This window comes from Lygodium microphyllum, chromosome 1 (assembly GCF_053477565.2).
Source record: "Lygodium microphyllum isolate KBCC chromosome 1, Lygodium_microphyllum_v1.1.10, whole genome shotgun sequence".
NCBI lineage: Eukaryota > Viridiplantae > Streptophyta > Polypodiopsida > Schizaeales > Lygodiaceae > Lygodium > Lygodium microphyllum.
In genome coordinates, this window is record NC_141135.1 from 96,138,340 (window position 1) to 96,165,793 (window position 27,454).

General features: G+C 42.5%; 1 protein-coding gene across 4 annotated transcripts in view; it reads left to right on the forward strand.

Annotated features, from left to right (window-relative positions):
* LOC148041435 (Protein kinase superfamily protein) overlaps positions 1-23,625 on the forward strand; it is a 47,126-nt gene extending 23,501 nt beyond the window's left edge. For 2 of the 4 annotated variants that reach the window (XM_087679415.1, XM_087679402.1), the window contains exons 6-9: positions 10,932-11,327; positions 20,710-20,953; positions 21,964-22,111; positions 22,187-23,089. In XM_087679415.1, the coding sequence (XP_087535541.1) occupies positions 10,932-11,327; positions 20,710-20,953; positions 21,964-22,111; positions 22,187-22,609 (1,211 nt within the window). In that variant the 3' untranslated portion in view covers positions 22,610-23,089. The other 2 variants (XR_015691080.1, XM_087679423.1) reach the window with 2 other exon arrangements.
* The last annotated feature ends 3,829 nt before the right edge of the window (positions 23,626-27,454 follow it).

Below are 27,454 nucleotides of genomic sequence, written 5' to 3' on the forward strand. Positions count from 1 at the left end.
AAGAGTACAAGGATCATCTGCCACCAAAGGATATCAAATTTAAAGCATCTCGAAATGCTTCAAATTTGTCATGAGGAAGAGCTTTGGTGAAGATCTCTGCCACATTACTAGTGGTAGGACAATAGACAAGGCTGATATCACCTGCCTGTAGCCTCTCTCTGACAAAGTGATAGTGAATCTCAATGTGTTTCGTGCGAGCATGAAACACTGGGTTCCGTGCCACTGCAATGGCACTTTGACTGTCAGTGAACAATGGAGTAGGCTCAGTAACAGATACATCCAAATCAGCTAGCAAGCGTCTAAGCCGTACGCATTCAACTGTGGTAGTGAAAGCTGCCTTGTATTCAGCTTCACATGACGATGTGGCAACAATGGGTTGTTTCTTGCTAAGCCAAGAAATGCAAGAAGAGCCAAGAAAGAAACAATTGCCACTAGTGGAGTGACGTGTATCATAATCATTAGCCCAATCAGAATCACTGTAAGCATGTAATTGCAGTGGTCCCCCCTTGGCATAAAGCAACCCAAGAGAACGAGTACCCTGCAAGTAGCGAAAAACACGCTTGACAGCTTGTCAATGTGACATACGTGGCTGATGCATATACCTGCTCAAAGCTGAAACTGCAAACTGTATGTCCGGCCTAGTATTGCATAAATAGATAAGACATCCAACTGCAGGAGCATATGTATGTATATCAAACAAATCACTGTCATCATGTAATGACAGTTTCAGTCCAGGTTCCATGGGAGTACAAACTCGCTTGCAATCCTGTAAGCCAAACTTCTCAAGAAGCTGCCCAATATACCTTGACTGTGATAACCCAATACCTCGAGCATTATGTATGAACTGGATGCCCAAGTAATAATGCAAAACTCCCAAGTCAGACATGTCAAAAGTTTGCTGCAAATTTTGTTTGAATGCTGAAATCTGATCAGCATGTATTCTAGTGAGCAAAAGGTCATCAACATAAAGACATAAAATCAGCATAGATCCCCCTTCTTTATATACGTAAAGGGTAGACTCAGATGAGCTGTTTAGAAACCCCTGACCAAGCAAGAAAGCATCTATTTTTTCATACCAAGCTCTAGGAGCTTGTTTCAAACCATATAGTGCCTTTTTAAGCTTGCATACCAAATGTTCTGAGCCTTCAACTGCAAAACCAATGGGCTGCTGTACATAAACTTCCTCCTGAAGTTCCCCATGTAAAAATGTAGTCTTGATATCTAGGTGATGTACTGTCCAACCATAATGTGCAGCCAAAGCAATCATAGACCTGATGGTCGTCATACGGGAAGTAGGAGCAAATGTCTCCTCATAATCAATGCCCTTTTTCTGTGTGTAGCCTTTAGCTACCAGCCGTGCCTTGTATTTATCAATGGATCCATCTGCTTTTCTTTTCAATTTGTAGACCCATTTCGTTTCAATGGCTTTCTTCACAATTGGCAAGGACACCAAATCCCAAGTTTGATTCTTAGTAATAGAATCTAATTCAGCTTGCATAGTTGCCATCCAATGCACACTGTGTTGTGCATCCTCATAACATTCAGGCTCTTCATTATCAAAAGTACTTGCTGCCATAATAAACTCCATGGTATGTGTTGAATCATGCAAACGAGTTTGCCTTCTAGTACGATCAGCCATGGGTGCATCCAAAGGACTATCTTGCATAGTCTGCAAATACCATCTAGGTAGCTATCTAGCATCCTGGTTGTGTGCAAGCTCTTGCTGAATTTCAGTTTCAGCATGATACTGAATATTCCGATCAGCCAATGGCCGAATTTCTGCACTTTCCATAGGAGCAGCTGGCTGAACATTAGGTTCATTTTCTGAACCTCCAGCTGAATCACCAAAAGTAATGGGCAGCAGTCCTTCAAAAACATCACGGGCAGCCTGATATGTGTCCAAACCAGCCAAGGATAATTCTGATTTTTCATCAAAAAAAACATCCCTGCTGACAAAAACCTTCTTCGTAACGGGATCATAGAGTCTGTAGCCTTTGCTCTCATTGCTATATCCCATAAAAATGCACTTAACAGCCTTGTTGTCCAATTTTTTTCTAAGTACCTGTGGAATATGGGCATAGGCAAGACACCCAAAGGTACGAAAGTGACCAACAGAAGGTTTACGGCTGTTCCAAGCCTCAAATGGTGTGATGGTCTTCAAGGCTTTGGTAGGGCATCTTTTCAAAATATGGCAAGCATACATGACTGCTTCCATCCAAAAACTATGAGGCAAGCTCTTTGCCTTCAGCATACATTTGGCCATCTCCATGAGTGACCGATTTTTCCTCTCTGCTACCCCATTCTGTTGTGGAGTATAAGCTGTAGTATACTGATGGACTATGCCCTTCTGCTGCAAAAAAGAATTCAGCATAGAGGACATGTATTCCCCCCCTCGGTCCGAACGGAGAGTCTTAATTTTGCATCCAGATTGGTTTTCAACAAGTGCACTGAAAGCCAAAAATGCATCATATACTTCTGACTTCTTTTTCAAACAGTAGACCCAGCAAAAACGTGTGAAGTCATCAATGAATGTCACAAAATAATAACAACCACCCAATGACATGGTCTGCATAGGCCCACAAACATCTGAATGCACCAACTGCAATCTGGTTGTTGCTCTGAAAGCAACATCACGAGGAAATGAGAATCGATGCATTTTCCCCAAAATGCATCCCTCGCATAAGTGCTCAGGAGATCTCTCCAAGAGTGGTAAGCCATCCAACATCTGAGTACGCTACAAATGCATCAAGCTGCCAAAGTTTACATGCCCCAAATGAGCATTCCATAACTCCGCCTGTATCATAGCAGGAGTAAGAGTGGATGTCAAGTATGCTGACTGATCTACTGAAAGACCATCCAACTCATATAAACCATGACACAAAGATCCTGTCAAGACCAAAGTCATGCATTCTTTTTCTCTAACCATGCAACGGTCATCATCAAAGGTGACCTGCATACCACAACGTGCCAAAGAAGAAATAGAAAGCAGATTCTTCTTGATTCCAGGCACAAATAAAGCATCCTGTAGGCGGAGAATAGAGCCATCAATGGCTGTGAGCTGAATCTCCCCAATACAACGAACAGGATATGATGCATTATCGGCACACTGTACCGATTTCCCAACGGGAGGTGCACTAACTGAAGCAAACAAATCTCTGTGAGATGTAATATGTCTAGAAGCACCACTGTCAAAGAACCAAGTGTTAGCATCCTCTGTAGAGCTAAGTGCTCTATCGGCCCAAGAGATATCATAACTGCAAGTGTAAAAACAATAGTCCCTGTCCACAACAAAGGACGCGGACTCACTAGCAGTGGAAGGAGTAGTAGAAACAGACATTCCTGACTCCTTCTTCTTCTCTTTGGCAATGCGCTTTCTGCACTCGGTGATATAGTGGCCGGGCTTCTTACAATAATGACATTTTCCTTTCTTTGCTTGCATCCCCCCTTGTGACTGATTCTGCAATGTGCCCGAAGTGCCAGAACTCTGTGGAGCATTTTTCACCTTGCTGTTTTTGCCTTTCTGTCTTGCCACAAAAGCCTGCTCAGAGACTATAGCATCCACACCACTATTTTTCCGTGTTTGCTCCTCCTCTAGAAGCAAACTAACCAGCTGAATGAAAGTGAGTGGGTGCTCAACAATCCTCATGGTGAGGTTTAATGCAGTATGAAAAGACAAGTATGAAGGAGGTAAGGAATTCAAGGTGGTGGATATCAACTGTGCATCCGAAAAATACTCATCTACATTCATGAGCTGCTCCCTCAAGTCGTGAATCTTATTTAAGTGATCCTGCTTAGAATCACCTTCATGCATCTTCAAAGTTTCCAACTCTTTCTTTAAGAAAGAGATCCGAGTCTCATTCTTTCCTGCAAACATATGCTCCAAAGTCAACCATGCATCTCGTGAAGAAGATGCTGAACGGATATGAGGTATGATGGACCGCTGAATTGCTAGAGCAATCAGCGACAAGGTCTGTGCATCACGGGTATCCCAAGCTTTTTGAGCTGCAGTTCTTCGAGGAAGTGGCTGAGGTGGAGCAGGTTGAGGTCCCCGCTGTCCACGTGCGCCATGGGGAGGAGGAGTAACGGGAGCTACAACTCCCGGTCGAGTTTCCTCTCCACTGACATAATCCCATAAATTCTTGGCCACTAATACATTCTTCATCATGAATGACCAAAGGGAATAGTTGTTTCCGTCCAGTCTGTCTTCCTTGGATACATACGTAAAGACATCACCTCCCTGATTTGCCATGATGACAAATTTCCAAAGACAAAATGAGCAATGTCAAAGCAGTATGAACAGGAAACTTGCAAATTTCCAGAAATTGCAGCAAACACGTTTCTGCAATTAATGTGCAAGGGCGTACTCTGTCAGAAAACTGTCTTTTAATGCACGCTTCCCAAGGTGCATGTTGTGCACTGCAACACTGTTATCTCAAAATCCCCAAAATTTTTTGCCAAAATTTCTGTCAAAACAATCTTTCTGTGAATGTACTAGCAGTTCAAATGCAACTGTCCAAAAAATAAACAAAAGCCCCAAAATTTCTGATGATCCAGTCCAGAAATTTGCATGAAATTTATCCCCCACTTGTTCTGTGCTTGCCGCGTGTGAACCTCCTCTTCCAGAACTGTGTTCTGGGCTGAAATTAAAAAAAAAAAGTTTAAAATTGTACCTGCTGCAAAGCAGGCTGGCGAGCAGACGCAGGTTGCTGACGTGGACACGTCAGACTGCGGGAGAACAGTCGCGAGCTGCTGATGTGGAGGTTTCAAAACGGCGGGCAGGACGGGCCGACGTTTGACGGGCGGGCTGGGCGTGGTGTGTGGTAGGTTGTCGGGCGAGCGGGCTGCGTAGTGGTAGGTTGTCTGGCGGGCAGGCTGCGCAGTGGTAGGTCGTCAGGCAGGCGGGCTGTTTGACGTGGTGCTGCTGACGTGGACGCCAGGCGACGCAGGACAGTCTGACGAAAGTCACGTGGGCGAAGAGTCGAGCTGGCGACAGTGCTGATGAAACTGACTGCTGACGAGACTGACGACGGGCAGACAGACTGCTAACGTGGGGTTGGAGCTGGCGTCGCCCTTCAAACTGGTGGCGACTGGCGAACATGCTGGAGGCAGACGTGCTGGAGCGGAACTGGCGTGGACTGCAGACAGCAAACTTCAGGCTGAAGCTGAGTTCAGAGCTGAGCTTTGATACCAAATGTGAGAACAGAGGATCGAGGTACAGTTGGGATTCAGTAGACAGTGTGAGAGTGAGAAAAACAGAGTTGAAGCACGACACCCAAAAGAATAGAATAAATGAGTGTGACCTGAAAGTACAAAGTACAACCCTTAAACCTTAGGGTTGTAGGGGGTGTTCACACCCGACGCACACTAAGTGCCCAAATGTGTGTAACATAAGTACATAAGTACATACGACAATAAGATTATAAGTCTGGGGGAAAAAACCTCTCCTACCGAGAGTAAAAAGTGCCCCAGTGTCCTACTGATCACCGACACTCCCATATGAGCGTAGGCGTAAGTAAGGCGTGAGTCAAATACCCAACACAAGCCTTTTCTACCCACTATTATGGAAAAGGTGAAAATCAAGTGAAGAACAAGCACATTGATCAAAAACCAACAAATACCCATGCTGATCATTCATCTTCTTCATCAAATAGTTTCTCCAAGACACCTTTCCATGTTGGTCCATTATCTTTCAACCCTTGCAAAGGGACATCCAATGAACCAAAGATGTGCAATTACTATTGAAAGATAGTGCATGACATCACAAAATGTTGTAAGCACATTGCATGGGAGAAGAAAAAGGAGTCTGGTTTTGCTGTTGCCAATGGGACCGCCAACTTGGCCAAGCACAAGGAGTCTACTTCTTCATCGCGTGTCAATATAATCCTTCTATTCATGATACTTGTTCTTTTATCACTCATGCAGCTTCTACTTCGTATTTTGATAGTGGTGCTTCTAAGCATATCACTTTTGGTTGAGAATTATTCCCCATCCATTTCTCATATACCTTAGGGGGGCATAGTCATGTGTGCAAACAATGCCTCTTATGCAATTGAAGGCATTGGTAATGTGCAAGTTAATACTATTTCTAGCACTTCCATGATGTTTTTGGATGTCCTCTACGTGTTAGGCATTAAGAAGAACCTTCTTTCTATCTCAGCCCTTGCTACTTTAGGCTTTTATGTTCTCTTTGATGGCCCTCGGTGTGCGGTTTATGATCATCAAGTACCTTCTTCCATTGTATTGACCGGCACTCTCATATCAAGATTTTTATTGTCTTGATACTTATGATCAACAACATACTGAAATTTCTCTTGATCATACTCCTTCATTGCTAAACAATGAAGAGTGTCTTCACTTACCTCAAGGACACCAAGGATTGAAGCCTTTTCTTCAAGGCCATTTCTTCACTTATGCATGGATTCATGGATTTTGATTGGGCTGCTTATTCAGAAGACATTTTGATAGATCTTTTTATCATCCATAAGGGTAGAAGTAGTGGAAGATGGGATTCGAGAAATTGACTTCGATAAACTCAAAGCTGATCCACACTTGCCTTTATTTTGATAATAGATAGCAAGCGCTTGAGTTCCCTCAACCAAACTACTATTATTGACACGCGATTGCTGTTCTTGAACAAGAAGAAACACAATCTCAAAGATACACATTGATATTTGTCACGTGCATCCATAGAATCACTGTCATCTATAAGTACATTGTCTAACAACTTCATCAAATAAGTAACACGTGCCTCATTACAAACATCATAGCGAGTAGCACGATATCCCATGCTTGTTTGGATGTAGTTGTGAGAGTGCGCTGCGGAAGAGGAAATACGAACACGGAGGGAGAGAGGGAGAGAAAGCAGAAAATAAGGAAGAGAAATCTGCACTGACTGAAATGAATGCTGAATACACTGAAATGGACTGATCAGTCCCTGCACGCAGCCCACAGCGTCAGTGAGGGCACCAGATCAGGCTGATGATGATGGCAGCACCACCACGGGGAAGAAGGAGTGTCGGAATCTGAAAGAAGACAAGTGATCAAGTGGGGAGGGGGGCTGCCAATAAATAGGCAACGGACAAACCCTAACCCTAACCCTAAAATGGGCGCAAACCCTAAAAGTGCCCTAAAATGGGCGCCCCACCATAGTGACCAAAAAGTGGCCGGGCAGCCAGTGGCTGCCCACTAAAAGAGGCCAAAAAGAAATACACAACCTAAGACAGCCAGTCGAGAGTGACTAGCCTCCCCCATCATAACACATGACAGACATGTCAGAGCTTCTAATGTCCTCGTCTGACTCAGACTGAGGCTCACAGGCAGGAGATGACAAGGCATGACAAACATGACTGCTAACACCCCCTCTCAGATCCTGGATGTGGCTGAAGGCCAAGGGAGAAACGGATCCTGGGGTGGCAAGAGGAATGCCAAGGTCGATGAAGTCCGTCGGTGTAGACTGCCGCTGAAGAAGCTCCTCACGATCCTGGGAATCCCCCTCTAAAACACTAGGGGCCAGGGAATCCACAACCGCATCACCGAGATCGTCCCCCTCTGAAAGGGATGGGGGGTACGAGGGAACCACCGGAGGAGAAGGTGGGGGATGGGAAGGAACCTGTGGAATAGAAGGTGCACAAGCGGGAATGGGTGTAGCAATAGACTGCCTCGGAGGACCCTGCATCAAAGAAGGGGAATGGAGCTTGTAAAGCCCGCTCTCCTGCCAACCTGTAGATAAGACAGCTCCTGTAGAAGAATCCTCAATAACAACGGCATGCTCGGTGAAGATCACTCGTGTGCCAAGCCTCGTAAGGCCATAAACTGAGAGGAGGGGAATGCCCAAATCCGGAACATGTAGGGCCTGTGAAAAGGAGCTCGAAGGTCGGTCAGTAAACAAAGGCAATGTGCCAACACCACTAATAGGCACCGATAAAATGTCACCAATAGTGACTGAACCCTCTGATGGACGGAGATCCTGTAACAAATCACCTTGGGGAGTCATATGACTCGAAGCACCACTATCCACTAACCAAGGCTGCGCAGAAGACACTGCAGCCACGGAAGAAGAAGGATCCTCCTCCAAACCATGGATATGAAGGAACACTGACTCATGGGTAACAGCTGGTGTAGAGGTAGAAGAAGGCTCCGATGTAGATCCACCCTTCGCTCCCGGACGAAGGTGAGGGTACTTCTTCCAGCATTTCTCCTGGGGATGTGTCCCTTTCCCACAGTGTGGGCACTTCGGTCTCTCTGAATTTGAGTCAGAGCCTGAAGAACTGTCCTTCTGCTTAGCCTTTGACTTCTTCTTCTTCTTCTGTTCTCCCGAACCTGCAACAAAGGCTCTAATGGAGTCGGATCCACTAGCACTAACCTCGTCGCTCATCATGCTCCAAGACAAGCGGGGATAGCTCCTCCCATAGAAGCTTCTCACGGGTCCTCGATGTAAGAAGGCTGGTGTAGAAGACATCAAACCGAGGCGATGGCAGCTGAGTCAACAGAATCATCGCCATATCCTCAGACGATATCATACGACCGAGGGATGCAAGCTCATCCCTCATATCCTGTAATCTGTTGATGTGGTTCTTCAGGGAAGGACGATCATCAATAGCGAGCATCCGCAACTTCTTTTCAAGAGATATCCGGTGGGCAAACGTCTTCTGTTGATAGAGAGGCGAGCTTTCTCCACACATCTGCTGCAGTCTTCAACCTGTGAACATGAACAAGGACAGAATCCTGCAAACTCAGAAAGAGGAAAGATCGGGCTCTAGAATTGAGCCGATCCCATAAGGCTGCACGATCCATAGATGTCCCATCTGCGGGATCCACCTGAGGCCGGGGAATAGGAACAGAAATAAGTTCCCAAAGATCGAAGGAGTCCAAGATACACTCCACCTTGCAGGACCATAAAGAAAAGTTGGAGCCATCCAACCGGTCCTCTTTGGGCAGCTGAGGAAGTACGGGTACCTGTACAGGGGGTACCAAAGGCTGCATCTTCGGCCCACTGGAAGGGGCTCGCCGAGATACATGAATAGAAGGGGGACGGGAACGAGGAATAGACTCCGTAGGACGATCCTCGCGATAGAAATCACGCCTCCGTTCAGATGAGTGTTGAGACAAAAGCTCGTCATCTGAATCATCAAAACCTGTAGACTGATGATAAGACATCTTCCAATCTGCAAAATACCAAACACCAAAGAAAACTGTGCCGATGCCGAAGAATGACCACCAGATGGGTCACCAACCACCAGAAGAACCACCAAACTCCAGGAAATCAGGTCGCCTATCACCAGGAGGTGAAAACGCAGCTGTGTAGGGCACAAAATCCTTAGGGTAAGTTGCCAGGCACCAAAATGCAGCCCAGAAAAGAAGCGCCAGCTGGAGATGAGCCACCAGGAGGGAAAACGACCACCTTGGATGCAAAACGGAGCCTGTAGGGGAGTCGCCCAGCTGAAGAGAAGGCCACCCAGCTGAAAACGCAGGGAGCAGGAGCTGGTTGATGACGTGGCAGCCTCTGGAAGGGGCTGATGCAGCAAACGCAAATATTCAGACCACCTATGCAGCAAACGCAAATATTCAGACCACCTGGAGGGGCCGCCTGGCTGTTGGAGAGAAGGGGAACAGCAACAGATGAGAGGTATGGTCTCTCTCCAGTCGATGAAGACCTCTGTGCTCTCAGTTTGGCGATGATACCATGTGAGAGTGCGCTGCGGAAGAGGAAATACGAACACGGAGGGAGAGAGAGAGAGAAAGCAGAAAATAAGGAAGAGAAATCTGCACTGACTGAAATGAATGCTGAATACACTGAAATGGACTGATCAGTCCCTGCACGTAGCCCACAGCGTCAGCGAGGGCACTAGATCAGGCTGATGATGATGGCAGCACCACCACGGGGGAGAAGGAGTGTCGGAATCTGAAAGAAGACAAGTGATCAAGTGGGGAGGGGGGCTGCCAATAAATAGGCAACGGACAAACCCTAACCCTAACCCTAAAATGGGCGCAAACCCTAAAATGGGCACAAACCCTAAAAGTGCCCTAAAATGGGCGCCCCACCATAGTGACCAAAAAGTGGCCGGGCAGCCAGTGGCTGCCCACTAAAAGAGGCCAAAAAGAAATACACAACCTAAGACAGCCAGTCGAGAGTGACTAGCCTCCCCCATCATAACACATGACAGACATGTCAGAGCTCCTAATGTCCTCGTCTGACTCAGATTGAGGCTCACAGGCAGGAGATGACAAGGCATGACAAACATGACTGCTAACAGTAGTATGTGAGTGGAGGAGTGGGACAATCATCCTTTACCATCCCATCTTAATTGATTTATGAAAGTGGAATAGTAGTACGAGCAACTGTAAAGAACCATTTGCATCCATAGTTGTATGGAACTCCGTTTCCTGGCTCAAAAACTGTGTTTCTGTTCCTGCCTACTTCCAGAAATGGGAAATGTGTTTCTGCTGCTTCAACGGTTAGAACCCAGACTAGGGTTAAAAAAAAATCTTGTAGCTTAAGTTTTATGAATATTTGGTTCTTGATCTGTTTGGCATTTAAAAATTAGGTAATTTAATTGCCCCTTGGATTTTGACCAGCTCACACTCTAAGTTATAGCTCATAACATAAGTTGAAAATCGAGACACACTCTCTGTTCTTGTGGATGTACTCTTGTTTGAAATGTGTATGAGAAGTGCTCAAGTTGTAGACCTCTTTGACTAATTATTCATTTCTTGTTTTTGAATGTATGATAAAATTTTATGTCCACATATGCCAGCCAAAGGTAATCAAACACACTTTTTCAGTACCTTGATACTTATATGTTTTTGTATATGGAAAACATATGGAAAAGGTTTATATCTAGGCAAGCCTTGTAATTGTAATGAAGCATAAATTTGAGCTAGTTATAGCTATGTGTTTCCCAAATCCCTAACTTTTTCATTTGCCATTTCAGAGGCTTTCAAAGCACTTTCCAGGCCTTTTGGTGCTCCATTATACAATACAGTGTCTATTCCTCAGTCAATAACCACCAGATTGTTTACTTACGATGAACTAAAGCAAGCAACAAACAATTTTGAGCCTGCAAGTGTTCTTGGAGAAGGTGGTTTTGGCCGTGTTTACAAAGGGGTTTTGAAAGATGGAACTGCAGTGGCAATCAAAAGACTCACGGGTGGCAGTCAAGGTGATCGTGAGTTTTTAGTTGAAATAGAAATGCTCAGTCGTCTTCATCACCGTAACCTTGTGAAGCTAGTTGGTTACTATACAAGCAAAGACTCTCCCGAGCATCTTCTCTGCTATGAGCTTATTCCCAATGGAAGCCTTGAGGCATGGTTACATGGTGAGAGCACTGGTATTTCTAAACATCATTGCTACAAACATCCTGTTTGAATTTCACAGTTGATGTGTACTAAATAGCAGGTCCATGAAAACAATTTCTCTACTTGAAGACTGCTTTGGTATGGCCACATTAGTTAGGATTTCTTTCATATAGCTTCATGATTGTTAAAACAGGGGTAATGCTTGATAAACATACTATGCTGAAACTAGCTAGTTAACATTGATCTCCAAAGCCCTTAAACTAATGCTGCTGTAAGAGAAATGCTTGGCAAACACTGCTCCAGGTATGCAGACACTCAAATTCTCACATTAATGCTCCCTGAGAACAAAATATCTGGAGGCAGAGTACAAGAATAGCCCTGTCTATCAACTTAATGACCATAAATTTTATTATTCACTGCATGTAAATGCAGTTTCAAACTTTGTGGGAGGTCCATCATTGACAACAAATTTTGAGATATCTGAACGGCGAACATACAGCAGGTCAGAGCCTCAGGAACTTTCAAGTGATACTATAATTTTGTCGGAATGCTACCTAGCATGATGAGGATCCACATGGCTTCATACTTGGATCTTATGCTCTGTAAAGGTGCAGTCTAGCAAAGTTCGACGTCTTAGTTGCCTTGATTTTATGCTAATGTTTCCCCACCCTACCATTCCTTCTTGTACCTTTGGATTATGATTGCTGTTTCACAGCTGCTTACAACATGCCCTGAGTGGTATACTTTGTGAAGATATGGTAAGGTTTGTGCTGAGAAAACATAGAATGTATGAACATGACTAGAACACAATAACTCAGATAAAAGTACAAAACACAAAAAAGAGAAGACAGAATGGTTTTCCAAGAGTAAGATGTCTCATCCATTGTGAATTGGTTACGTGTTGCTCGTGTATGTTGCACAAACCAAGTCTTCATAATACTTGTAGGATACTCTTTAGTAAGCACTAGCTCTGATACCATGTGAAGATATGTTGGGTTTTGCAATAAGAAAACATAGAATGTACAAACACGACTAAAACATAATAACTCAAATAAAAATGCAAAATGCAAAAAAGAAAGAAGAATATTAAATTGAATAGATAATTTGTGGCGAATGAATGAATGAATGGATGGATGTACACAATGCTCAAAGGTAGAGTAGACCAAGAATTGACGACTGTTGTGGGAGTGGGTTGAAGTGTATCATCAACTAGAGACGGATATCGAGCACAGTGACTACCAGTTGGAGTGGAGAATGATGTAGAAAAGTGCTGAAAATGCAAAAATGACCTGTTGTAGATGGAGACATAGATTAAGATGATGCAAATAACTAAAAAATGTAGCAGCTTGAGCACGTATGATGAAGGGGCAGTTAGGGAAGCCTAAATCTCATGGTTGCGTTCTGTCCACAGACAGGTCCATATAGTACGATCCATCCAGTCTGATTGGACATGTGTGCTCCGTACGGTTTTTGTCTAGTTTGTTTGTTTAAAAAAAAAAAAAGGTACGATGTTGAAAGAAAGCGGTTTTTAGCTTTGACATTTTCCTTTTTACCCTCATTGATCTCTACCTATACCTCACTTACCATCTCTTCTTCTTCTATCTCTCTCTTACCAATTCCTCTACTCTTCTCTCTTCTCCATCCACTTCCCTCTACATCCTCCTCTTCCTATTGTGTCTCGTCCCACATGTGTACCTCTATTTCTATTTTCTCTTCCTTTACCTCCTCTCCTTTCCCTTTCCCTACCTCTACCTATATCTCTATATTCTTTACCCCTATCACAATGGCTAACCTCTTCATGAAGCCTTCGCATTCCACACAACTTACCTTGACTCTTAGGCTTTAGGTTCTTTTTCTATCTACTACTTTCTGTACTTGTCACTTGACACTCATGACTTGCCATACCATGATCCATGAATCATGATTCATCATTGCAGTTCGCTCCTTTTTTGATCCATTGTACTTGTCTTCAATCTTATAAATGAAATTAGATCTTGGAAATTACTTTTGACCAGAGTCTTGGACTTACATTGTGTCTCAACCTTTCGTGATGTTCGTGACTCATTGTTGAAAATTTGTGGTTTGTAAATTGTAAGTATTGAATGGATAATGCCTTGTGATCCTTTATCTCATGGGTATCCACTCTCATGCTAAAACAAGTAACGTTTATTAGCCTAACCCTTAATTTCCTATGCATTTTTTAATGACCATACAAACATTGAGATTTATCCAACATTTTTGTGTATGTTCAGTACCATACTAAATCCACAGACTGGATGGATTGTACCTGACTATGTAGGGCCTAATCAATAGTCATCAGGAATAGACCAGCAATTGGGTGAAGCTGGAAAGGTGCTGGTAACATGCAATAGTGAATAAGAGCAGGCTGGGTGGCCTGATCTAATGAAGAGCAGCTGTGTATATCACCTCCAGATGACGAAGAGCAGTAGGGCAGCCTGTGGGGGTGAAAATGCAGCAGTCCAGCAGCTTTTGATGATCAGGGCAACAGTTGGTTGGGAATGCTCAAACATGGGTTGCAGCAGTCGAAAAGAGGACTGGAAATATGGCTACAGCAGCTAGAACTAAACAGAGGTTTGGGCAGCCTTCAGATGGTCATGGCAACAGTTGATAATTATGGGCTGGCTGGGTGGAAAAAGGAATAGGGATCCAAGTGGTGAACCAACCAAAGTTCAGGGTTTGCTTATGGGATATTGAAGCACACTTGTGCATTTGAGTTTTGGGCTTGTGTTAATGAGCTAATGAAGGTTTAATGTTTAGCGCACCTTTTTAGCTTAACACACTCCATTAGTAGGCCACTAGAGGACTTCTTATCTCCTTGCCACTTGAGGAGGCTTTGGCTTTTGTAACCTTCCTCAAGTGACAGCGACCACATGTTTCACTTAATTAATCATATTTCTAACACAACAAATTTGAACTAGGCGGCTTGAACAATCATTGACCACCTAGCAGTCTGTGCTGAAAATGTAGCCCTAATTTTGGCATCATCAACAACATTTCTTAGTCATAAAACATAACTATTTTACTCTCGTGATATAATGTCCTTGAACTAGAAGTAATTTAGGAGTTTGAACTGTTAGCAGTCACGTGTGTCTTGCACAGTCATCTCCTGTCTGTGAGCCCAGTCTGAGTCAGCAGACGGTGACATTAGGAGCTCTAACATTCAGTCTGTCATGCGATTTGATAGAGGAGGCAGCTCTATTTTAGAGCATGCATTTCTTTTCGAGTGAGCTTTGGGTGTGTTCACATTGATTGAGTTATTTTCCAGCCCATTTCATTTCTTTTTTAGTGGGTAGGAGGCCGCATTTACACTGACCAGATGGGGCAACCAACATTTCCTAATTGTGACAGCATTTTCATGATTATTTTATTGATATTGTTAAGTTGGTCAGCGTACATAGGAAAAATATAAAACAATAAAGAATGCATGCTCAATGGCTGTTTGCTTAGGGACTATCAAACACAATGGTTATAGACTTGTTATAGAATTTCTATAACTAGTCTGCTAGTTGGTAATTCAAATCATAGTAGAGCCCCTAACTAAGGTACGAGACTCTTATGTATGTAAGGGGGCCTCTAACCTCCTCCTTATGTTGTCTAAAGATATAGGTGAGAGTTTTGGTTTTTCTTTTTCCAGGAAAAGAAATTGCTACTGATAACACCTCAACGAATAACTTGAGGTAAAATACAAAGTACAAGGAACTTTGTGAAGAGTAACTAAGTACATCATAAATACAATGGTTGTGTGAACAACCAATCCGGTGGGCTGTGATGCCAAACCATACGAGGAATAGCATGGAAGAAAATGCCTAAATTCTATGTACGCGGAAAAGTCTCTCTTTTCTTTCTCACTCTTAGAGCTGCCCTGCATCCTCTCCCATCTCCTATGGAGAGTGTGAATGATCTCTGTCCAGATCCTTGATAGAGTCTCCGCTATTGAGACATCCAGAAGGTCAATAGTGTGGTTGCATCTTGCAGTCCAAATATACCAATCTATGATATTGGCAATCAACTTCCATCTGTGGTAGTGTCCCTAAGTCCATTGTGCCTATGAGTAATTTGTAGTGAGAATCTTGCTCAGATGCTGTCCAATGATGAGAAAAGAGTGGTCCCCTAAACATCCTCATAGCCACATGTTGTGCCTCTATGTGTGATCCATGTTATAGGCCCCAAGGTAGCCACCATGGTCTCTATTGTGCCGTGAAATACCATCCTGAGGCCTCTCCTCCAAACCTCATGGGCTCTAGGAAAGTCCTAGAGGCAATGTCTCTGTGTCTCCATCGGATTGCCGCATCATCCTGCACATGCTATTGGGTCCCTATCATATCCAAACCACGTGCCAACTGCTAGGCTGCTATGAGGTACAAGCCTTGAGAAGAGAGAGATCTTCCAAGGCTTGAAGTTATCATGTAGTCTCCTCCAAAAGTCACATAGAACTCCTATGTGATTCCGTCTTTGTGCCAATGGGGGGAGACTGTTGGTTGGGCTTTGATCTTGCTCATATGTATTCTTCTCCCTAGCATGGTAGTGTAGCCAAAGAAGGGCACATTGCAAGGTCTATCAAGGAATGGATCCCTCCACACCCACTCTCTTGGATCCCACTCTAATCTCAGTAGAGGACTCCTTTGGTAAGCCCAATATCTCCATCCATCAACCAGACAGGTGGTTGGATCTGGATCAATGTGCCACTTCCTCTCGAAGTGATCCACCGTCTAGAGCATCCAATGAATGTTGCCTAGTCGAGGTCCTCTTGCTAGAGGCGGCCATCCTCCTCAACCATAAAAGTAAATATCTTGTCTCTACTAGTCACAAAGATTGCTAAAAGAATGTTCCCTTTGGAGAAGAGACCGATCCAAATATGAGAGGTGCATGTATCTATCTACCAATCTAGTGGAACTTTCTTCGTCATGGCCTCAATCATAACTCCAGCTCCCCTGAGCCCTTATAGTCTCTGTCTTTGAGCATCCTATGGAAGCTCCTGGAATGCAAACCAATCTCCCATTGATACAATAACCTATAGAGAGAATCTCCCCCATGATAAGTATGTATTGAGCTAAAACACGCTTTACAATTGATTAGCATATTTAAACAATCCCAAAACAAAATTAAGTAATGAAAAACACAAAATTGGTGCGTTGTTCGAGAGAGTTTTAGTGGCCCCCCAAAACCCTAATTTTCTGGGACACCCTTCAACATCTACAAATAGACAACTTGCCCACCATTCGGCCTCATCCTTTTGTGTAGGTTTCTCACTCTATTGTGTAGATTTAAGCCATCAGATACCTACCATTTGCTATCTAGCCATCATCTATTGCAGCCCATCACTATCCAGCCCTAGGCGGCTTATTTTCAACCATCGCCCTATTGTTTGGAGGTCTTCATCTATTGCGTCATCATAGCACCCGATTAGCTTGCGTTTTTAGCATTTGGTGCCAAGTGACAAGTTGTTGCCATCTCTCGGACCAAGCGACTACTGTAGTACCTAATTTTTGTTGTCCAGTAGGCTGTCTATATCAGCAAACACCTCTCATGTTGTCACCTGACAGTTCTTTGCCTTGGGTGATCAGTTTTCAACCTTTCTCTAGTGGTACACTGTTATGTTTACCAGATTTCATCCTTCGACTGTTGTGTTTTGGTGATCAACCTATTGTCCTTCATTATTCAGCACTCTCTCATCTCTGATTGGAGGTTATAGTACTTGGGATCTGTCTTCGGTGAACGTCATTGTACGACCCTTCATTGCTTTGCCCTGGGCATTTTGTAAACTCTAACTTTCATTTACCCCATTCATTCACTTCAGAGTTTCTTCTTTTTGTGTTGTCTCTGTGTTTGAGTTTTGAGCTTTGCGTTTGCATTTTCCCTTTTGTGTTTAGGGTTTGAGTTTTGCTTGTCACTGTTTGAGTCTTTGTGTTTTAGTCGTGGTCGTATATGGCGTGTTTCTTCAATGCAAACCCTAGCATATCTTCATATGGTATGATAGTTGGTGCTCTTCTAAAGAGTATTTTGTGGTGATTGTGGAGGCTAATCTTTGTGTGAGACTCTCGCACGACTCGATTCTGACTCAAAGTGTCTCAAGCACCTTCTTCGTCGGATCCTATGATGTCGTATCAAGCTTCTTCATCCTTGGAGGCTTTGAGAAGGTATTATGGTCTGGAGGAGGAGGTAGAAACACCTTCATCTTTATCAACTTCTTCTTCTCATTTTGGTCATGTTACAGATGAGGAGTTTGAGGAGTACTTGTGCAACACATACAATTAGGTTTACACTCCAACAAGTGCTACTACTCCGTCTGGATCAATTGGTGAGACTCGCCATCTCTTAGATCTTGAAGAGGCCATGACATTCAACACGTTTGGTGATCCATCTCCTTCATCTCAACCAAGCCTTATGTCAGGTTCGTATAACCCTTCTGAGTTGTATGAGCTAAAACCCTCTCTTGTTTCTTCTTTTCTTGTGTAGGATCTAGATGATTTTCAGTATGTTAACTTTAATAGAGGAGGCTCTTGAAGTAGATACCCTTCATCAAGTATATCTCTACCATCTGTTTCATTCGAGCAAGTAAACCACACTTCTTAACTCCCTTCTATCCCACCACTATCCTCTCCACATTCTAATCTCCTTACATCTTCATTCCAAAATCTTAGATTACGCTCCACTTCCGCTCAAAGCACACTAGGGGTTGGATCTTCCATCTCTGCTCCTAGTACTTTCTCATTCCCCATCCCACCATCTATGTACCCTCCATTCACTACACCTCCTAGTACATCGTTAGGGGGAATGCTACCCTTTAACACTGTACCTTCCTTATATCTCCACTTTTTCACACATTTACACTCTGGGACGGTTGTGATGGACATCCCCCTTACTATCCCCTACCACTCAAAATCCCCCCACACGACCTTTTTAGACGTAGGGATACCCATCCTCTACTTATGGACAGTCATCACACATTCCTTGGGCCACTCCTATACAAGGATTTTCATTCTTTGCTCCTTGTATCCCTATCCCTCCACCATGGGCTCCTCATGTAGTTACTATGCCCGTACTGAGTCTGCCCATTCCCACATTTGGAACCATTATACACGCTTCTCGTATGCGTGGTGGGTACTCTGGGATTGCTTCCCAAGTGTACTTTACTTCCCTACCTTATCTCTCCTATTCACCCTAACCCCCTTACACACTTTTTCCATCTCCTAGCACTACCGCTTCTATTGCAACGGCCAAGAATGCCTTCATATATAAGACTCGTTTCAGTGGGCCGAATTTCACCACTTGGTCGAACTTCATGCCACAAGTGCTTGAATTTTAGGGACTTTAGGACCTTGTTGTTGGTAATGAGAGCTTCTCCTTGATCACATCCATCAATGAAGAGCCTGTAATGTCATGACCAATGTTGAGTTAATGCAAGGGTTGCTTTCTAAATTCCACTCTTAGTTACAGCATTTTCCCCTCGCATCTGAGTGTTGGAGTCATCTCATTGACCGCTATGCGGCATGAGATCACACTCAACGTATCAATCTTGATTTTAAGCTTTAGGAGTTTTCCATTGAGGAAGGGGATGATTTGAAAGTTGAGTCTTTGGCAGCAAATTTCTAAGAAAAATATGTTTTGCATACATTGCTAAAGGTTGGGCCATGTGGACAAGGAGTGTCGCACCAAGGCCCAAGGTCTTTCACCTAGAAAACGATCCAAGTCGTCTGCTTTTGCAGATAAAGCAGGGAAGAGGCAATAACAATCTACGCAGTTGTTGACTGGGGACAGGTGAGGCAAGCAGAGAGAGAGGGCATCCTGAATCTCTCAAGCCTTTTTTGAGAAAGAAGAGAATTGGGCTTAAACCAATGGTGTAGTCATCAAACAAAGTTTGAAAGCAGGTCCCTCATAGATTTCCTACCTCATCGTTTCAATTTGAGATACTACAAACTCTTTGTGAGGAGATGGTTCAACAAATTTTTACATCTCAGATCATTTGGCAGTGAGGGTCTTGGTTTTGTGCTAGTGGCACCTACCTTGGGGTGCATCTCTTAGGGGGCCTTTTGCTCACGAGTCATAGTTAGTGAGATAGGGCTGCCATCTTGTGTATGAAGTAGAGATGCATGACATGATACATCATCTTCATCATTGAGGTAGGCATTTAAGTTGTGGTTGGTGTGGAGGCCTTGCCTAGGTATTGAAGCCTATAGCATCATGATTGAAGGTATGGAGATCATTGGGAGCCTTATAGGGTGGCACATTTGGAAGGCATGTTGCTAGTTGATTTTCAGTGGTAGGAGCCTCTTGGGATACACAACCCTGGTAGAACTCTGGACATCCATCATCCACTCACTCCGTGACCGGTGGGATCAATTGTCGGGTGTCTCTCGACACCATCAAGAGCTTTGACACTAGTTCATTCTCACTTGGGGTGGCCATGGCTTGTTTTTAATGATGCAGGCAGGCAACCCCAAGTGGTGATACATCACCCCCCCAACCCCAACACACACCACCATCCACCCCCAACAAGAAAAAGGCTTCCCCCCCCTTCCAAGACTGCCTTGAGAGGGTTATGTATATGATTGCTTTCTGATTTTCAGACAACTCCAGCTAGAGTGCTGAGCACATGTACTTCTTTGTAACATGCTTCTGAGTAAATAATTAGCCACAAGTTTTTTTGGGGAAGTAGTGCAAACATTTTAGATACGTACAAAAAGAGGCATAAACTTGTCATAGATCTGCCATGGTATCAAGATCATCTTGATCATTAAGTCCACTATGCTGACCTGTCTCAGCCACATCCACATTTGGCTATCCTTTCTTAAGTGCATCAACCTATAACTTAGTTCTAGCATTGCCAATAGAAGCAAAACTTTGGCCTGGAGCGGGAGAAAACACGTCTCAATTTCAAGATTGTAAAGGCCTTTGTCTCAATGTCAGAACCTTTTTAGGTTGTTACCATCCATCTTGACCTGTACCTTCTTAATCTTTCACTTTTTCTTTATCTTCTGTCACAACCTTACCTAACAGCACTTTATTGAAAGGGTATTTCTGAAGCCTGTGATTAGGGCATTATTAGAAACCTTTCAAATGCAACCGTTCTTGATTAGAACATTCTCTTAAAGTGATCAGGTGCCTGATACAAAATTTCTGATGTTCTCTTTTTGCAGAAAAAGTTTAGTGGGAATTGGCTGAAAGCTCACTGGGGTTTTTCCAGCATAGGCCCCTCTAACAGCAGCCCTAGGCCACAAGTTTTGGAATTATAAGTTTGTATTCTAGGCTTTGATTTTTTAGAAAACCTTGGCAGTGATTGACTAATTGAAGTTGTTTATACAAGGGATACAGTGCTATTAAGTTCATATCTTGTTATACGATGGGTACAATACTATCAGGTTTGCTCATATTTTGTAAACTATTTCTGAACAGGACCCCTTGGAACTCATCAGCCTCTGGAATGGGACACTAGAATGAAAATTGCATTGGATGCTGCCCGTGGGCTCGCATATCTACATGAGGATTCTCAGCCTTGTGTAATCCACAGAGACTTTAAAGCATCGAACATTCTGATCGAGAACAATTTTCATGCAAAGGTTGCTGATTTTGGACTAGCAAAACAAGCACCAGAAGGTCAAATTAATTATGTTGCCACTCGTGTAATGGGGACATTTGGGTAAGCAACCAGGCTAAGGATGCACTTATATATCATTGCATGATGAGGGCATTTTGCTGCTTCTTGGCTCTAGCACTCTGTCAGTCCAGAAGACTCTGCTATGCATCTCCAAAGGATAACTTAGTAAATAATGTTTTGCAATAGTTCGCCTTGTTTTTGGTACATTTCCAAACATGATTAGAAAACCAGGTTTGAGCTTTTGGTATATCTGCATTCACTTTGTAGTTTTGGCTCCAATAGCTGGAAGCAGTTCAAAGTTAACTCATCTGTAAAAATTTACAAGAAACTGGAGGAGGATGCAATGACTTAGCAAAGAAAGTGGGCAGCACCATAGCTTTCCTTGGCAATGTATGATCCATGATAGTGAGTACTAAGAGCATTAGCCCATAAAAACTACATAGCATGAGAGACAAAAACTCATTTGCTTTGTGTTGCTACTAAGGTCATTTGAACAAGTTTCAATTTACATGGATAGCCATAGCTAACTCTTCAAATTGTTGCAAAGGTGCTGGAGTCGTGTAGGCCATGTTGTGTGAACTTAGCAAGGGTCAATGACTCCAACAGCTAACTAGTAATTGCAAATTTTCAAAATGTCCAACCTTCTTGAGCATGGCAGTCTTGTCAAATGAATCTTTCTGACATTGGAGGGGAGAAAAATATTTTACCAAGTATGCACAGAGGCGTACTTCTTTCTAGACCCTCATGACATTGTGACTTTCTTGGGAGCCAAGCTTGGCCTTTTTTGCAGTTGAAAACTGGCAAATAAACTTTAGACCTTGCAATGTAAGATAGGGATTCTATGCCAGCAGTATGCATGTACATGCAGAGTGCACATGTATACTGAAATTCTATGAAAAATTGCAGAGTTTATATATGCCATCCAGACTATCGTGATAGGGGTTGCTAATGTGCATCTTGCTTTTTGTGTCACTGTTTAGAACCATATGTCCAGGTTTTTTATTGTAGATTGCACATATTTTGATCATTAGCATTCTGATATTTTACTTCAGGTACGTAGCACCTGAATATGCAATGACAGGTCATTTGCTGGTGAAAAGCGATGTGTATAGCTATGGAGTTGTCCTACTTGAGCTACTCTCTGGAAGGAAACCTGTGGACATGTCTCAACCCTCTGGTCAAGAGAACCTTGTAACTTGGGTAAGATTTTGTGCAAAATGACCTATTGATTCTCCCTGGATGAAAGAATATTTGGCTTATTCATACAATTTGCAGGCCCGGCCTATATTAAGAGATAAGGAAAGGCTGTGGGAGCTTGGAGATCCTAGACTAAATGACAAGTACCCAAGAGAGGATTTTGCACAAGTAGCAGCTATAGCAGCTGCATGTGTGGCTCCTGAGGCAAGTCAAAGACCGACAATGGGAGAGGTGGTTCAGTCCTTGAAGATGGTGCAACGGTCCTCTGAATATGCCACAAGTGGGGAGCGGAATACATCAATGGACGTCACTCTTCCTATCAGCTCATCAAATAAATCTTGTGTGTCTAGCATACAACATGCTCAGCAAACTTCAGCCATATTTGAGTCAGATGCCTCATCTTCTGTCTTCTCATCAGGGCCTTTTTCTGGTCTCGTTCTTGAACAAGATACATTTTCAAGAACTGGGGTTTTCTCAGAGGACCTGCATGAGGGGCGATAGATGGATTTTAGCATTCTTTGTTATTGAGTTGATTGGCACATGTACTTATGGTGTGGCCTTGGGAAGGAAGGGAGTGTTTCTCTCATTGAAGGTTGGTGGGTGTTTTTTCTCAAAAATTTGTGGAAAGGGAAAAAAAAAACACAAGAATTAAGGTTGTTTCTTGATTAGAAACCAGTACTACAATTCTTCATTTTCTTACTCTGCTTTGTACGTTTAAACGATTGTACTAAAACACCCATTTTTAACGGATTCGTGTTCCCGAGTGCTTTGGAAGAATGTACATCTGAAAATGGTGGACATCAATAGAACTGTGTGTGTGTGTGTGTGAGAGCAACATCAGCAGTTACTGGAACGATGGATGGAAACACTGCCTTGTGGGAGTGACTTTGATGAAGTAATGGTGTGAAACCCACTGATGAGTGCCTGATAACGCTTATGCAAGCTGATTGCTAAAATGCTTGTTCACAGAATTAAATGTGTTTTTGATGCAGGACTACATCCTAGGCAATATGGGTTTGAGCCTCGAAGGCAGATCAATTGTAATATTGCAAGCGCCCTTGTTGCTATTATGTGAAAGACACTCGATAGGATGTGTTGATTCTGCAAGTCGTTGGCAAAAGCAATTTGATTCGATGCAATGCGACTTCATGTAGCATATTATGTTGAAATTGGGGACTTTGGACACAAACTGGTCTCAGCATCATCTACTGGCTGTACTTGGATGCAGTTGTGCAATGTATGAATGGAAAGTGCAGTTGTCCATGTCCATTTGGACACTGGGTAGATGTGTGGAATGTGGATGTCCATGAAGTGCATCATTGTATGCCATCGTATTACGTGGGTGCATAATATCTTATTGGAATTCTTTTCATGATCAAAGTCTCAACATTCCCAAAATGTGAATTTTTCATTTTTTCCATGCGATCAAGGACTCAAAGCTTCACATGGATGAACTTTGAAAGGGTCTCAAGTTTTTGTAAAGCAAAGCACTCAATTGCACAGAGCGAATCTCTTTTGGCATAGAATTGTGATCGGTTAAACAATCATGCAATCTACTTATGGTGCCTTGGTGCATGTTGTATTTGGTTTGGATTCGTCTCCGATTATATTGTTCATTTAGGCCTCAACATTTGTGATATACATGACATTTTCTTGACCATGATTCAAGTAGAGGACAATGGTAAGGACGCCTTTGCATGTTTGATCCTTTAGTAAATCCAACCATATGGATTGATGCTTTAGCTTCTTTTTTCATTATGCTTTCCATTTGTGGTTTAGCCAACACCCAAACCATTCTTTTTAACCTCGTTCTTTTTGTTAAGGAGTCAAGGATGTATAAGTGAACTCAAGTGTGACCGTTCCTTCTACATCAAATACAACTTAGTTTTAGAACTTGTGAGCCTTTCCTTCTCTCAAACCTCGTTCCTTTAAGATTGGATATAGAAGTTGATGGTTGCCTTTTAAAGAAACTGCATGTATTGAATTCAAATCATCTCATGGTGCCAATGCAATGGCTTCTTGTAACATCGTGCACATTTCCTTTGGCATATATAATTTCCTCTGGCGCATGATTGTAAACTTATGTACCTAGCAAGACTTGTGTTTGCATGTCTTCTAGATTAAGGATCTTACAATTTTCTTTATTGCTATTATAAAGTTATGCCCCTATCAAAAGTATCCACTGATATGCATTTGTTCTTGGAGATGAAATTGTTTTTTTGATAGAAAGAACTAGGTATCCATGCTTTATTGCATTTGTTAAGAGAATAAGTTGTGGATGACAAATGTGTTTTGACTTGTTTTTCTATGAAATACAATGTTTGATTCACATTGTGTATGATATGCCAAGCTTGCGCAAATTCAAACACACCTCTTATCACCCATAGGAAAGATCATGAAAACGTTTTTATGAGAAAGATGTGCTCATAGAATGCAATGCACATCTAGTTCAATGAGTATGGAATGAGAAGATTATTCATTGAGCACTAAACAAGATTTTAATAGTAATATTTTTTAAAACAAAGGAGAGACATGAAAAATTATGTGGACAAATTGGATGCTATAGTGAAGTTCCACATGCTTTGGTTTCTTCTTCTTCTCCATTCTCAACTCACTATCCTCATGGTGGACTCATGTGCCTCCCATTGTTTTTCTCTTCAACAATTAGGTTGTTCTTGTTCTTGCTAATCTACACGCCCTTGCACCAAGCAATGGAGGAGAGGTGCCTAGAGATGCAACTATAGACTACGCAGCTTTTGGCTCCTTGTAGGAGTAGTGCACCAAATAGTTAGGAGAAGTAGAGAGTCATGATACTATGGATTACTTTTTGTAGGTTTATTATGTTTGCTTTGGGACATTATGTTAGCTTTTGATCATTCCAGTATCCCACATGACTCAAATGATGGTGTCTTATTGTATTGGAGTTATTTGATTATTGATGGTCTCATTTGCTACATCACAAATTGGAGTTCTCATTTTATACATTGCAAATTCTAGCAGTTTCATATTTTATAATTGGCATCGTTTTAATGAAAGTAAGTGTATAAGATCATGTGTGAAAACAATCATTTACATAGGCCACTTGCTTGCTCAAGAAACGTAGTAATTCCATACATATTTGCAATGAACATATAGCCATCAAAGCATAATTGATGAGCAAAAGAACTCAACATAAACAACTAGTGAAATGGAGAACTACTTCAAACAATTTTTTCTATGATATCCCAATATGAACATATTACATGATTAGTGGAAGAAGATACAAGAAAGAAAAACTAAAAGAAGACACATGATAGGTAAAAGAATGTAAGTGGCCCCAAACTAAAATAAAGATTGTTTGTTGTGCATCATGAGATTTGGACATGCTGATACCAATCTTCAAAGACATCTTGTCAAAGGGGTTGACCCTTAACACATTTAGGCCTAGTCACATTACGTATAATATTACAGGATGGGGATTGAAGTCATCCTCTTGATGTCCTCGTGCAACTTTTGCACAACATATTGTGAAGGACAACACATGAAAATGTACGTGGGAACATGTTAAAGGTCTACATTAATGTCTTGAAGTATGTGCCATCAAATTTTTAGCATCCCAAACGTGTGCTCAATATGCACTTATCCCTTGGTCAAATGTCGGATGAAAGAGCTTCCAATCTCTTTAGGCAAGGGGTAGCATTTGCAAAATGGGTTGATGAGGTGGCTACAAGCTTTGTAGGTACAATTTGCCACTAGCAAATAGGGAAGCACTCCGACACCTCAAATGTTGATAACTGGCTCTTGTAGAATGAGCTTGTCCTAAAAGCACCTATAAAGTGAAGAAGCCTTTCAATGTGTAGCATTGTTCATTCCAAAAATAGAATAGAAAAATCCATGATTCTTTTCTATGCATCACAAATTGCTTGCATGAGACTAAGTGGAAGTGATGCTTACACCAGTATTGTGTCAAGATCTACTCGATATTAGGTTTGCATGCCATCTTAATGCAAGTGCAATCAATTGTGCCACACACATTTGGTAGCAAAGTGATGGATTGGAAATGCACTATGATGTTTCTAAGGCATCTCCTATTGGAATGGAGATGTGAGTGATCTAAGCTTCGTCACAAGTATGTCAATAGCAATGGGGTAGTATTTGTGGAATATGGACTTGCCCTAAATTGGGGCATTAAAAAAATTCCCATCACCCTATCAAGGTCAATGAGGTTGTAGTTCTTGCAACAATTGTTGGAATGCAATAAAACCAAACCTAAATCTTTGTAAAATGTCTCATCATGTGTATCTAGCTTGCAAACCCATATGGGCTATTGAACATGGATCTAGAATGTTTGCTGCCTCTTGGGAATACCCGACAATTGTGAAACAATGAGCTTGAAGAAATCATTGCTATGCAAGCCTAGGAAATACTACAAAGCAATAAAAGAATATACCAAGAAAAGTATCCAACAATTGAGAGTTCTCCTTGATCTCAGATGTCTCCATGAATGACAAGAATTGCATCATATCCAATAGTCAATCCATGAGGTCCTACAATGAGTGATCGTTGATATTTTGGAGAAGTGAAACATATGGAGGGTCAAGGATAAGTCAATTGTTAAGAAGTAAGATAAAGTGATCGTTGTTTAAGGTTTCTAGATGTGAAGTGAAGAAATGGTAGATTAAAAAATAATGAAGGCTAAAAATGTTAATGGTGAACAAATGAAGGTTGAAATGACACAGCCCAAGAACCATAAAGACAAATGAGAGAGACTAGAGGTGTAGGTGGGGAGAGACGAATAGGTTGGTAGCCAAGAAGAGCACTGGATGAGAGATGCTTTGGCCATAACTTTTAAGTATTTTTACATTGACTATTACACCATAGTTAGCATTGACAGAATGGTTGAACAACGATCATGTGCACCAAAAGGGGTCCCTAGTTTCACTACTACATTTAAGGATGTAGTTTGATTGACCAACTGTGGCCCATCATGTGCATGGTATATCATTGAAGAAGCAAGTAGGTGGATGAGAAGCATTTTCCTTGCTAAAAGGAGAGCATGAACATCTCAAGAATCGAGAAGTTCTATTTGGCTTGGCAACACATCTCTAGTGTTCTTCTCGGGGTTTTCCAACAATCTAATGGGGGAAATTTTGGGAAGGCTCTCCATCTTGTTGTGCATGCAACACTGGGAGGTAGCTTCATGGAGGGGCCCAGCCTTTCCATTGTTGGTTAACCTCTCATCTCTAACATATGTTGGCCTCTCTAGCAACCTCCTAACGGGCAAGGAAACCATGAACCATCTCTCGAATTGAGAAGTTCAATTTGGCTTGGCAACATGTCATCTCTAATGTTCTTCTTGGGGTTTTC